This window comes from Apodemus sylvaticus, chromosome 1 (genome assembly GCF_947179515.1).
Source record: "Apodemus sylvaticus chromosome 1, mApoSyl1.1, whole genome shotgun sequence".
In the NCBI taxonomy this organism is placed as follows: domain Eukaryota; kingdom Metazoa; phylum Chordata; class Mammalia; order Rodentia; family Muridae; genus Apodemus; species Apodemus sylvaticus.
In genome coordinates this window covers 185,765,558-185,780,754 of record NC_067472.1, presented here as the reverse complement: position 1 = coordinate 185,780,754, position 15,197 = coordinate 185,765,558, and the positions used below count along the sequence as shown (strand labels likewise).

Genomic DNA, 15,197 nt, shown 5'->3' with positions numbered 1-15,197 from the left:
CTCATTCCGAGCTGTGAAGGGGTTTCACCCAGTGGATTTGGTCACAAAACGAGTGATCAAGTTCCCTAATGCTAGCTTAGTTAGGATACTCAGAAAACCCTTTGATTCAACCAGATAAATTTAAAAAATGTGAGTGTTGAAAATGGATTTGATGCTGCATGGCAAATGGGAAGTCTCATTGACTTTTATAAGATAACAAATAAGGTCTCCATATATTTGTCATTGCTTACGTCTCCATGAAACTCATAACTTAGCAGTCTACTTTAGCCTTTCAGTACCAGGCTTGAGGATTGTATATGCTACTTACATGAAAAACTCATACTCGAAAAATACTCTTGATTGTCAAGTAATATAACAAAGAGAAGATTCAACAAAATAAGGTAAGAAACACTGTTGATAAGGGTAAAAACTACTCTAGAAATCAGTTTGGCAGTTCCTCAGAAAACTGGACATAGTACTCCCTGAAGATCAAGCTATACCACTCCTGGGCATATACCCAAAAGATGCTCCAACATGTAATAAGGGCACATGATCCAATATGTTCAGAGAAGCCTTACTTTTAATAACCAGAAACTGGAAAGAACCCAGATGCCCTTCAATAAAGGAATGGACACAGAAAATGTGGTACATTTTCACAATGGAGGTCTACTCAGCTATTAAAAGCAATGAATATATGAAATTCTTAGGCAAATGAATGGAACTAGAAAATATCATCCTAAGTGAGGTAACCCAATCACAAAAGAACAAACAAGGTATGCACTTGCTGATAAGTGGATATTAGCCCAAAAGCTAAGAATACCCAAGATACAACGCACAGCCCACATGAAACTCAAGAAGAAATAAAGCCACAGTGTGCATACTTTGATCTTTCTTAGAAGGTGGATCAAAATACCCATGGCTCACAGGCCACCAATAGACTGAACATAGAGTCCCCCGTGGAGGAGCTAGAATAAGGCTCCAAGGAACTGAAGAATTTTGCAGCCCCGTAGGAGGAACAATAATATGAACCAACCAGTACTCCCAGAACTGACAGGAACAAAACCACCAACCAAAGAGTACACATGGAGGGACCCATGCCTCCAACTTCATATGTAGCAGAGGCTGGCCTTTTCAGTCATCAATGAGAGGAGAGGCCATTGGTCCTGTGAAGGATCCATGCCCCAGTGTAGGGGAATGCCAGGTCAGGAAAGTGGAGGTAAGGTTTGGTAAGCAGGAGGAGGGGGGTGGGATAGGGGCTTTTGGAGGGGTAACAAGGAAATGGGATACCATTTGAAATGTAAATAAAGCAAATATCTAATGAAATAAAAAGATAAGCACTGTTGATCAAAGAAAGAGGATGAGGAAGCAGACATGTTACATGTGTGTTCACACTGTTCAAATGGATCATGTGAGAAGTTCAGTTCACTGGATTCACTGAGAACGATGGACTTGAACACAGCAGAGCAAGTGGTATTTTTTGGACAGAGGCACATTTTCATATGACCTGTGTTACCTGACTCATTACTCTCTCCTCATTCTGTAAATATGCTTGAGCCAGTTATGAATAAAAGAATGAAAGGACCATATGACGCAAAGTAAAATTTCCAGGACATTTGCCACATGGAACACCAAAACACTGAAGAGAAAGGAGAAGACACTGAAGAGATTTTCCTGAATTGTTAGTCACACAACAGGAGTATATTACCAGCACTTACTTACCAGTATATATAAATTCATGATTCAAAATAGTTTTATTTTAAGAGTTTGGTACATGTGTGCACATTACTCTGCTTTTTCTCCTGTGCCTGTCTGTCTCTCTCTCCCCCCCACTCTCTCTGTGTGTGTGTGTGTGTGTGTGTGTGTGTGTGTGAGAGAGAGAGAGAGAGAGAGAGAGAGAGAGAGAGAGAGAGAGAGAGGTAGACTACAGGGATGTTTTAGGAGCTGGCTCTTTTCTTTCACAGAGTTATAAGGAGGCAGTTAAGAATAAACTGCTCCGTATGTTTTAATCTGGCTGGCTTGTGAGTTTCAGGGCTGTTCTACATGCTTTGCCTCCAATCTGGATTTAGGAGTACAGGGATAATATACCTACTACTTTTTACTTTTTCCAGGATGAAATGTAGGTTATTAGGCTTCCAAGGCCAGTGGACTAATCCATTGAAACATCTGGTTTGTATATTTTTTATATATATGTATACATACACACACACACATACACACACATATATATATACATATGTGTCTGAACATATATGTATGTAGTTATACATGTATATGTGTATATATTCTAGTTTTAAAATAAGAGAGAGAAAGGGAAGGAGGGAAGGAGGAAGGAGGGAGGGAGGGAGGGAGGGAGGGAGGGAGAGAAAGAGATTGTTTACCAGTTCAGAATAAAAAGGAAATTGAGAAAAGTATGAATTTCCCATTGACATGAGAACTTTTTCTTTGCCCCAATCTAGACACCATCTATGAAACATACCTATGTCATTGTATTCCCTGCCTGGCTGTACCTCTTCATAAAGAATTGTGTTGGGTACTTTGTTAGCATGTGGTAGAGAACTGTTATTATTTTGCTTGGGTTCATGATTTTTTTTATTTTGTATTTATTACACTGCAATTGCCATGTAGGCTTCTAGGAAGTCTTCTGTTTGTTAGGTTTTATGCAAGTTTAACATCAGGAAATAACGTCTATTTTTATTTCAATCACATAATTTATTCATCTCAGGAGTGGAAACTACTTTTGGTTTAGTTGTCTCTGGCATCTATCACTGCTTAAATACTAGTGTGGATTGTATTCTAATGATTGTTATATAAAAGAAGTCGCCACATTTAGTGCCAACTGTAACTAATCCATGGTTACCACATTCTTTTCCATTATTATGTACATTTTGTATCATCATGAGAATACTATTTACAGGAAAAATGTGTTTGTATTAGGAATGTTAGTTTCAAAAATTCTAATAATTACTCCCTAAAATACTAGATAACTGTCAAGTGAATTAATCCATATTAAAATTACCTTAGTTCTACCTCCTTGCTAAGTTCTCTATAGGACAAAAATTACTCAAGTTCTTCTCATACTGTAGCTAATATTAATTTGAAAGCCAAATTGAGCTAGGCTTAAAAGAAAGAACATTTGAGTTTGGTTTGTGACAATAGTAAATTCACAGTTTCTAATGATTTTATTAGGTTTAGCAATTATGTCTAACCTACCCTTTTTAAAATGGTGGATTTAGAGGGTTCAGATTAAGGTGCTGAGCTAGTTGCTAACAGTAGGTAAAGGAGTAAGTGGTATGAGTAAGATCTGCAGACAGACCCTTCTGCTGGCTTTGTACCTTCTGAACGGGGATTAAAACAAAAAAGATGGCTGTTACTTTTGTACTTGCTTCTGTAGTTGCTGGGACAAAATATCTGATGGAGAACATCAGTCAGTTACTTCAAGGAAGGCAACAGGGTGTCCTGGTTTGTAGCAGTAGTCTCTTGCTTCTCACATGCTGATAGACCAGGAAACAGATAACACAGAACTGGTACCACAAGTAGTCATAACCGTTGAAACCTATCACTGACGACCATGTGCTGCCTAGGCCATAACCTAAAACTTAATCTCCAAAAGAGTGGCCAAGTGTTCTAACACAGGAGAGCCCATCTCTCTCTGTCTGATCCTTCCATGTACTGGGGAGCAGGAGTGTTAATGTTAAATAACACTTTTTATAATATAGTGTGTGTGTGTGTGTGTGTGTGTGTGTGTGTGTGTGTGTCTGTGTATGTGTGTTAATGCGAAAGTACTTTCAGAGTGTATATCAGAGGGCCAATGAGATGGCTAAATAGATACTTGTGATTCGGCGGTGGCGGCGGCAGTACAGCAGTGGCTGGTCCAGCTGAAGGGCCATCAGCAGTGGAACCAAGGCGACACAGGGTCCAGTTAGGCCCTGCGCCCACGACCACTGACCTTCGCTGACCAGCCGGGCTGCAAACAGCTGCGGTTTTGCAGCGCCTTTCGCTGCACGGAAGCCACTTCAGAACTCAGCCTCTCCATCTTGATTTCGAACTCCAGTGACATCGGACAGTCTGAGGTACACAAACATAATCCGAGGCCAACACCGCGGGGGTCTGAGCCCGACGGGCGTTGGCCTGCACCCAGGCCCTGGGCTGTTGGGGGGGGGGCCATCGGGGCGCCAACCCAGCCAGGAGGTTTTTTGCCCAGGCCTGCGCGCGCGCCGCCATTTTACCTGCAGGACAACGGGCATAGCCTGAGGCTAACAAAGCGGGGGTCTAGGACCCAAAAGGCACAGGACTGACCCCAAGATCTGGGCGGCTTGGTGGGCCATCTGTGAGTCAACCCGCCCAGGAGGTTGCTAGCACAGCAGACTCTCCCGGCGCTTTCGGGGAGCGCGGGCACACACGCCCGCCATCCTGGTCACCTGGCGGACCCAATTAACAGTCATAGCCCTAGGGGAACTTGGCTCAGGCCTTGGCCTCCCAGGCTTTTGCCTGGACTCAGGGCCTGGGCGGCCAGGCTAACCTTGTGTGTGCCAGCCCGGTTGGGGGATCGGCTGCCCAGCGGAGTGATTGGAACACAGGGGAGGTCCTGGCAGCATACACCGTCTGCGCTCCCTGGGGGTGCACACGGACTCCATCTGGTCCACAGACACAATCTGGGGCAAGGCCTCAGGCGGGAGCCCTCAGCTCAACTCTCTCCACTTCCAGATCAGCCTGGGCGGCAACACCACATCTCTAGGTCCTGCAAGAGGCTAGAGGGGATTCTGGGCGGCCAGCTGGGAGAAGTCAGTGTGCTCCAGTGAATCCAGCGGGCCCCAGCAGGAGCCTTCGGGTGCCTGCTTCAGGATCTGAACAGCCTGGGCAGCAGCACCCTGTCTACAGGCAAGGCAGGGGGTAAGCTGTGCACCAGAGGCCAACTGGGAAGGGGCAGCTTGCACTGGTGAGTCCAGCACTGACAAGACCAAGTAACACCAGTGAGAACCAGATGGCAAAAGGCAAACGCAGGAACGTCACTAACAGAAATCAAGGCAATATGGCAACATCTAAACCCAATTCTCCTCTACCAGCATGTCCTGGATACCCCAACACACCAGTAAAACAAGATTTGGATTTAAAATCACTGGTAATGATGCTGGTACAGGAACACATGAAGGACATACTTAAAGAAATTCAAGAGAAAATGGATCAAAAGTTAGAAGCCCTTGCAAAAGAAACACAAAAATCATTGAAAGAAATCCAGGAGAATACAAAAGTCAACAATGAGGAAACAGAAAAAAAAAATTAAAGAAATACAGGAGAACTTTGGTCAACAGGCTGAGGTCATGAAAGAGGAAACACAAAAATCTCTTAAAGAATTACAGGAAAGCACAAACAAGCAAGTGAAGGAGCTAAGCAAAACCATCCAGGATCTAAAATCAGGAGTAGAAACAACTAAGAAAACTCAAAGGGAGACAACTTTGGAGATAGAAAGCCTTGGGAAGAAATCAGGGGACAGAGATGCAAATATCAACAACAGAATACAAGAGATAGAAGAAAGAATCTCAGATGCTGAAGATTCCATAGAAACCATGGACTCAACAGTTAAAGAAAATGCAAAATGCAAAAAGCTTGTAACCCAAAATATCCAGGAAATCCAGGACACAATGAGAAGACCAAACCTAAGGATTATAGGCATAGATGAGAGTGAAGATTTACAACTTAAATTTATATCTTCAATAAAATTATGGAAGAAAACTTCCCTAACCTAAAGAGAGAGATGCCCATGAATATACAAGAAGCCTACAGAACTCCAAACAGACTGGACCAGAACAGAAATACTTCCCGTCACATAATAATCAAAACACCAAATGTTCTAAACAAAGAAAGAATATTAAAGGCAGTAAGAGAAAAAGGCCAAGTAACATATAAAGGAAGACCTATCAGAATCACAGCAGACTTTTCACCTGAGATTATGAAGGCTAGAAGGTCCTGGGCAGATCTCATGCAGACTCTAAGAGAACACAAATGCCAACCAAAACTACTATATCCAGCAAAACTCTCAATCACCATAGATGGAGAAACTAAGATATTTCATGACAAAACCAAGTTTACCCAATATCTATCCACAAACCCAGCCCTACAAAGGATAATAGGAGGACAACACCAATACAAGGAGGGAAACTTCACCCTGGAAAAAGCAAGATAGTAACCTTTCATCAAACCCAAAAGAAGTTAAGCAATCAAATTTAAAAAATAACTTCAAAAATGATAGCAAGTAACAATCACTATTCCTTAATATCTCTTAACATCAATGGACTTAATGCCCCAATAAAAAGATACAGACTAACTGACTGGATACGTAAACAGGACCCTACATTTTGCTGCTTACAGGAAACACACCTCAGGGTCAAAGACAAACACTACAAAGGATAATAGGAGGACAACACCAATACAAGGAGGGAAACTTCACCCTGGAAAAAGCAAGATAGTAACCTTTCATCAAACCCAAAAGAAGTTAAGCAATCAAATTTAAAAAATAACTTCAAAAATGATAGGAAGTAACAATCACTATTCCTTAATATCTCTTAACATCAATGGACTTAATGCCCCAATAAAAAGATACAGACTAACTGACTGGATACGTAAACAGGACCCTACATTTTGCTGCTTACAGGAAACACACCTCAGGGTCAAAGACAAACACTACCTTAGAGTAAAAGGCTGGAAGACAATTTTACAAGCAAATGGTCTCAGGAAACAAGCTGGAGTAGCCATTTTAATATCAGATAAAATTGACTTTCAACCCAAAGTCATCAAAAGAAACTCTGAGGGACACTTCTTGCTGGTCAAAGGAAAAATACAACAAGAAGAACTCTCAATCCTGAACATCTATGCTCCAAATGCAAGGGCACCCTCTTTCGTAAAAGAAACTTTATTAAAACTCAAAGCACACATTGCACCTAACACAATAATTGTGGGTGACTTCAACACTGCACTTTCCTCAATGGAGCGATCAGGAAAACAGAAACTAAACAGGGACACGATGAAACTAATTGAAGCTTTGGACCAATTAGATTTAACAGATATATATAGAACATTCTATCCTAAAACAAAAGAATATACCTTTTTCTCAGCACCTCATGGTACCTTCTCCAAAATCGACCATATAATTGGTCACAAGACAGACCTCAACAAACATAAGAAGATCGAACTAATCCCATGCCTCCTATCTGATCACTATGGAGTAAAAGTGGTCTTCAATAGCAACAGAAACAACAGAAAACCCACATACGCGTGGAAAATGAACAATATTCTACTCAATGATACATTGGTCAAGGAAGAAATAAAGAAAGAAATTAAAGATTTTTTAGAACACCATGAAAATGAAAACACAACATACCCAAATCTATGGGACACAATGAAAGCAGTGCTAAGAGGAAAACTCATAGCCCTGAGTGCCTCCAAAAAGAAAATGGAGAGAGCATACATTACCAGCTTAATGACACACCTGAAAGCCCTGGAACAAAAAGAAGCTATTTCACCCAGGAGGAGTAGAAGGCAGGAAATCATCAAACTCAGGGCCCCTGAAAGCCCTGGAACAAAAAGAAGCTATTTCACCCAGGAGGAGTAGAAGGCAGGAAATCATCAAACTCAGGGCCGAAATCAATCAAGTAGAAACAAAGAGAACCATACAAAAAATCAACAAAACCAGGAGCTGGTGCTTTGAGAAAAACAACAAAATAGATAAACCCTTAGCCAGACTGACCAAAGGGCACAGAGAAAGTATCCAAATTAACAAACTTAGAAATGAAAAGGGAGATATAACAACGGAAACTGAGGAAATCCAAAAAATCATCAGATCCTACTACAAGAGCCTGTACTCAACACAACTGGAGAATCTGGAGGAAATGGACAATTTCCTTGACAGATACCAAATACCAAAATTAAATCAGGACCAACTAGACCATCTAAACAGTCCCATAATGCCTAAAGAAATAGAAGGAGTCATAGAAAGTCTTCCAACCAAAAAAAGCACAGGACCAGATGGCTTTAGTGCAGAATTCTACCAGACCTTCAAAGAAGAGTTAACACCAATACTCTTCAAACTATTCCACAAAATAGAAACAGAAGGAACACTACCCAATTCCTTCTACGAAGCCACAATTGCGCTGATACCAAAGCCACACAAAGATCCAACAAAGAAAGAGAACTTCAGACCAATTTCCCTTATGAACATAGATGCAAAAATACTCAATAAAATTCTTGCCAACCGAATCCAAGAACACATCAAAACGATCATCCACCATGATCAAGTAGGCTTTATCCCGGGAATGCAGGGTTGGTTCAATATACGGAAATCCATCAATACAATCCACTACATAAACAAACTCAAAGAACAAAACCACATGGTCATTTCATTGGATGCTGAAAAAGCATTTGACAAAATTCAGCATCCTTTCATGCTTAAAGTCTTGGAGAGAACAGGAATTCAAGGCCCATACCTAAACATAGTAAAAGCAATATACAGCAAACCGGTAGCCAGCATCAAACTAAATGGAGAGAAACTTGAAGCAATACCACTGAAATCAGGGACCAGACAAGGCTGCCCCCTTTCTCCTTATCTTTTCAATATTGTACTTGAGGTACTAGCTCAGGCAATTCGACAACATAAGGAGGTCAAAGGGATACAAATTGGAAAGGAAGAAGTCAAACTATCATTATTTGCAGACGACATGATAGTCTACCTAAGTGACCCAAAAAACTCCACTAGAGAGTTCCTACAGCTGATAAACAACTTCAGCAAAGTGGCAGGTTATAAAATCAACTCAAGCAAATCAGTGGCCTTCCTATACTCAAAGGATAAGCAGGCTGAGAAAGAAATTAGGGAAATGACCCCCTTCACAATAGCCACAAACAGTATAAAGTATCTTGGGGTGATTCTTACCAAACATGTGAAAGATCTTTATGACAAGAACTTCAAGACTCTGAAGAAGGAAATGGAAGAAGACCTCAAAAAATGGGAAAAACTCCCATGCTCATGGATCGGTAGAATCAATATAGTTAAAATGGCCATTTTGCCAAAAGCAATGTACAGATTCAATGCAATACCCATCAAAATCCCAACTCAATTCTTCACAGAGTTAGAAAGAGCAATTATAAAATTCATCTGGAACAACAAAAAACCCAGGATAGCTAAAACTATTCTCAGCAACAAAAGAAAATCTGGGGGAATCAGTATCCCTGACCTCAAGCAATACTACAGAGCAATAGTGTTAAAAACTGCATGGTATTGGTACAGTGACAGGCAGGAGGATCAATGGAACAGGATTGAAGATCCAGAAATGAACCCACACACCTATGGCCACTTGATCCTCGACAAAGGGGCTGAAAACATCCAATGGAAAAAAGATAGCCTTTTCAACAAATGGTGCTGGTTCAACTGGAGGTCAGCATGCAGAAGAATGCGAATTGATCCATCCTTGTCTCCTTGTACTAAGCTCAAATCCAAATGGATCAAGGACCTCCACATAAAGCCAGACACTCTGAAGCTAATAGAAAAGAAACTGGGGAAGACCCTTGAGGACATCGGTACAGGGAGAAAGTTTCTGAACAGAACACCAATAGTGTATGCTCTAAGAGCAAGAATTGACAAATGGGACCTCATAAAATTACCAAGTTTCTGTAAGGTAAAGGACACCATCAAGAGGACAAATCGGCAACCAACAAATTGGGAAAAGATCTTCACCAATCCTACATCAGATAGAGGGCTAATATCCAATATATATAAAGAACTCAAGAAGTTAGACTCCAGAAAACCAAACAACCCTATTAAAAAATGGGGTACAGAGTTAAACAAGGAATTCTCACCTGAAGAACTTCGGATGGTGGAGAAGCATCTTAAAAAATGCTCAACTTCATTAATCATTAGGGAAATGCAAATCAAAACAACCCTAAGATTTCATCTTACACCAGTCAGAATGGCTAAGATTAAAATTTCAAGAGACAGCAGGTGTTGGAGAGGGTGTGGAGAAAGAGGAACACTCCTCCACTGCTGGTGGGGTTGCAAATTGGTACAACCTCTCTGGAAATCAGTCTGGTGGTTCCTCCGAAAACTGGGCACCTCACTTCCAGAAGATCCTGCTATACCACTCCTGGGCATATACCCAGAGGATTCCCTACCATGTAATAAGGATACATGCTCTACTATGTTCATAGCAGCCCTATTTATAATTGCCAGATGCTGGAAACAACCCAGGTATCCCTCAACAGAAGAGTGGATGCAAAAAATGTGGTATATCTACACAATGAGTACTATTCAGCCATTAGAAACAATGAATTCATGAAATTCTTAGGCAAATGGATGGAGCTAGAGAACATCATACTAAGTGAGGTAACCCAGACTCAAAAGGTGAATCATGGTATGCACTCACTAATAAGTGGTTATTAACCTAGAAAACTGGAATACCCAAAACATAAGCCACACATCAAATGAGGTACAAGAAGAAAGGAGGAGTGGCCCCTGGTTCTGGAAAGACTCAGTGAAACAGTATTCGACAAAACCACAACGGGGAAGTAGGAAGGGGTGGGTGGGAGGACAGGAGAAGAGAAGGGGGCTTACGGGACTTTCGGGGAGTGGGGGGCTAGAAAAGGGGAAATCATTTGAAATGTAAATAAATTATATCGAATAAAAAAATCAAAAAAAAAAGAAAATTTCAGCTTCTAAAAAAAAAAATAGATATTTGTACTTGCCAGCATTACTGCCAACTTGAATTTCATATCTGAGACTGAAATAGTGAGAGGAGGACACTGACTCCCATTAGTTATCCTTTGATACCCACAATTCACTTTGTCTTCCCGTACTCCCAAAGTAAATTAAGAACATAGTATCCTTAAACAGAAAGAGAATATCTTGTCTGCTTTATGAGTTCATGAATAAAAGTGAACACATGGTGTTCACACACACGTACACAGTATCCTATTGTGTGCACCCTGCCTATTAGTCCTGAGGACTTCAATGGGTAAAATGTGAAGGCTGAGACCAGGGGTCCAGGAAATTAACAAATGTTCTAAGACTGACTACTTGTTTCCCCTGATGATACTTTAAATTTGCATATCAAATATATTCACTCTCTGAGCTGGAAAATGCTTGCTGTATTGCTCTAGCCCAGCATCTTAGTCTGATTTGCAATATACACACGTTGGCTAACAAAATTCTGGAACAACAAGTCCAGGAGATGAAATGATCCCTTCTGATGTCTCTGGGAAGGACACACACATGCTACACAGACAGAACACACATGCAAAACATTCACAAACTTAAAGTCAGTCGATCTAAGAAAGGAAACACAAATACATTGGTTGCTTTCATGTTGACTCTACCTACTTCCAGGAGCCTGTATTGCCTATTTTCTGTAATTATATGAGTTCTCCTCACTGTGTTACAAACATGCTCATTTTCTGTTTTTTCTTTTGTTTCCATAGTCTAAATTCCTATCACTGACACTTTAGAACATTGATTCTCAACCTGTCTGTCATAAACAACTGGAGGAGGGGCATAGAACAGACTCACACAAGTTGCCTAAGACCTTATGAAAACACAAATATGACATTACAACTGATAACATTATCAAACCTACAGTTATGGAATAGCAACAAAAACAATTTTATGGATGGGAGTCACCACAACATGAGGAACTCTATCCAGCATCACAGCATTAGTGAAGTTGAGAAGCACTGCCTAACACAGTGACTGGCAAGGAGTGAGGATATGAAGGAGGTGAAGGGAACGTTCAAGGCTAGCTTTCTCTTCTCTGATACTACTGGCAGTACTCAAGGCCTAGGCACACACACACGTCATTCCCCTTCACAACAAAAAAGTCTGTTATTTATCGAATTAGGGAGAATTACCATTATGGATGCTTTTTCTTTATAAGTGTCAGGAATTGGCTCTCCCCGAGAACATACATAAACTTCAGATTTTGTGAAAACTTTCCGCATCCGCTTCTGTAGTCTATATAAAGGTTTGCTAGATGCTTCCTGCAGGGCAAAAGAAGAACGTTAACTTTTTGTTTGGTTCTTGAATTAACACTTTTGGTTTTGCATGCATGCTTTCAAATCAAGTTTATTCCTTACTAATCATAGGGTATTGACATATAAAAAGTAAAAACCATTATTAAAAGTGAACTGTCTCCTAATATACCAATCTATTTACAAATTTTTATGATATCCTCAAGATGTAAAAATATTTATGCTAGTTTACATGAAGAGAAAATCATGAAATAAGAAACAGGAACTTGATTGTCTGGTAAAGACAAGGCTCAGTTCATCATGTGTCAAATTTTCTACATCTTGTATAAGATGATCATTAATATTACTAAAACCTCTTTTGACAGTCTTTTTCTTCCATTTTTGGAGGGCACAAAATGCACATTGTCCATTTATAAATAAATGCCAATTAAATTGCCAGTGCTATCCATATCATAGTACCTGTGGAACTGCTTGACAGAAACCTATTGGTCTACTGAGTTACATTCAAATGTCATTCAAATGTCATGTATCATTTATACAGCCCCTCCTTCTAGGGTTACAGGTAATACAGAACCAGGTTCCCTAACTTCCGGCAGCTCATAGTGATGAAGCAGCTTCCAACTGAATATCGAAGTATCTAAGTAAAACACTACAATATTTTAAGCCTTTGAATGTGACACAAAGAATTTTAAGTGTATATTATTTTAAAACACAAAAAGAAGAAATTAAATGGAACTATATAGCGCTTGACTCTCTGCTTCTAGAAATGCTGGCTAATTGGGGAAAGACACTTATTGTTTAACTAGATGAAGAGCTTTCGACATACCCTTATAAGAATCAAATAGAAAATGCTCTAATCTCTTCATAAGGAAAACTTCATGAACATATTACATATTGCTAAATATTTACAATTACTTCTCAGTCTAAATATAGATGAAAGGGAGAAACTAGAGATGCTCTCACATATGATCCTGAAATAGGAGTGTACAAGGACAGATAAAACTTATAGGCATTTTGCTGAGGATAAAAGCACTTTGGAGATTCCTGGATTATTTAAATATCTGGAGATCTTAAAAATGTATTCTGGACTATTATCACAGTCACATAGTTAAATCAGTCTAAGGTGTATTTCTTTCTGCAAACCATACTTTGTCAAACATCAAACATCTTCTACTACGTGAAAACTGCACTCAGTCTTCTACTCACTGTCTTTTGAGTCCATTCACACATTGGGCCACCATTACCCATAAGGACTTACTGCTCACTTGAAATTTATAGACTTCCACATCCTCAATATGGTTTCCTCTGAAGCACCTTTCCATATAAAACTGGGATAGTTAGACTACTGCTGAATGAAGACACAATTCATAGGAAAATTAATTTCACAAAGAAGCATTTTACCTTGTTCAAGGAAGTATACCTGATCTTGTCTCCTTTTATAAACCTAGGAACAACAATGGTAGGTTTGTCAGGAAGCCTTTAGAATAAAAACGTGCAACCTTCTTTCAACCTTAGTTTTGTGGCTGTATCACTTGTTCATGAATGAAAACCCTAGGGTAACTATCAAGTAAACTTTAGGGGATTCTCTGTCATCACCTCCCGTCTCACCATAAGGGCCCCAGGATACAGTAGCTCATGAGACTATCAGACCTCATGTGGATTCTGGCATCCAAACTCCCATTCTAACACATGCATGGCAAACACTTCAACTACTGGATCTTCTCCCTAGCTATGAATTCTTGTCAGCATTTCATGCTGTGTGAGAGATATAATCAGTAATTTCAACATGCTTTGCTCTATAAATAGTGATTCAGCATGTGATTTCAGAAGAAATAAAGAAGCTGCAACTGTCTTACACAGAGACAAAGACAGTCAGGTTCTGAATGTTGTGTTTTCGACAGATTAATATATTGTAAAATGCACATATTCTTACCACAGTGATTTTCTTGTCACTTCATCATTAGCTACAAAAGAGAGAGGCAAAATTTGTCATTAAACAACTGTAGGAAACATGATTATCATGTGCCAAGGCTATTTTTGATACCCTATACGCTTTGAAACCATTTATGAAAAGCCTTTAAACTGAATATTGATTTATAAGCACTAAATATATGGAGAATTATTCCTTTCCATTTCCTTCTATTTTTAAAATACAAAGAGAAAACCTTATCAACAGTTACTACTTAAATTTTTGTGCAAAATAATGATGACTCAGAGCACTATCAGACACAAGAAGTGTCACCTTAGTCTGTATTGTTATCCCGTAGTGAACTGTGAAAAGGATAGTTTCACGTTGCCTTTGCTACTTTTTGTCTCTGGCCTAGGGATGCTGGTAGAATTCTTAGTGAGCATACCCATCTTGTGCAGAAGTGAAAGGGGCATCTCCAAGTATTGACTTGAACTTCCTTCACTGGGGAGGAATATTCACTCCTAAGTACAGGGAATCTCAGTCTTTGGTGACTGTCATTGCAACATAGCTAAACACAGGAGACCCAAGACCTTTACAAAGCAATTCCAGCTGTGAGTGTGACACAGCTCCAGAGAGATCAGTGCATTACTCTTTGCAAGGAAGATGTTAAAGGCCCTCAGTTCTAGCATTGGTCCCACCTCATGCGCAGTGCAAAGAAGTTCAGCATCAACTTCCATTGCCTCCCATGGGAAGACCACCTTAGTAGTTATGTGAACTGAACTATTACTCCATGGGGAGACACATGGAAGAAACCCAGGCACAAATAAGCAATTCCAAGGGAGTAATGTCTCACATGAAACATTTTTAAATTTATTTCCACATATAAAACACTGATGGACTCAAGTATCACTCTATGTAAAAAGCCTGCCCTCCAAACAAGCTAACACATGAACAATTCTTGTTTACTTCCTTTATAGTATGTATGTATGACTCCACTCTAACTTCCTATGCATTACCCATGGCCAGAGCAGAGCATTTGTACCACCAAGAAATGGTCTGAGAAAGTGGCTCTTTGATAGGCCTTATGGTAGGCATGTGAGGGGCCTCTGTCAATCCTTATCACCACAAAGAAGGCTCCAGTGTGGAAATAAACTAAAAGAAACTCACCCACATTACACTAATGCTATTTCACATCGTGCTTATGCGAAGAGGGTCATTTAGATTCCTCTACACTATTCTCTGGCTGGTGCTTGCCAAAGGCAAATGTAGGTGTGAGAGATGCTGTGGTGACAGCTGCTGAAAGCAT

At 40.1% G+C, this 15,197-nt stretch overlaps 1 protein-coding gene across 1 annotated transcript in view; it reads right to left on the bottom strand.

The window, feature by feature from the left end:
• Positions 1-15,197, bottom strand: part of LOC127697202 (uncharacterized) — a 66,454-nt gene that overhangs the window by 29,487 nt on the left and 21,770 nt on the right. The window contains exons 8-10 of the mRNA XM_052200205.1: positions 13,916-13,946; positions 13,384-13,426; positions 11,863-11,991 (exon numbers count right to left, since the gene is read on the bottom strand). Of these exons, the coding sequence (XP_052056165.1) occupies positions 11,863-11,991; positions 13,384-13,426; positions 13,916-13,946 (203 nt within the window). The remainder of the gene's footprint in view (positions 1-11,862; positions 11,992-13,383; positions 13,427-13,915; positions 13,947-15,197) is intronic.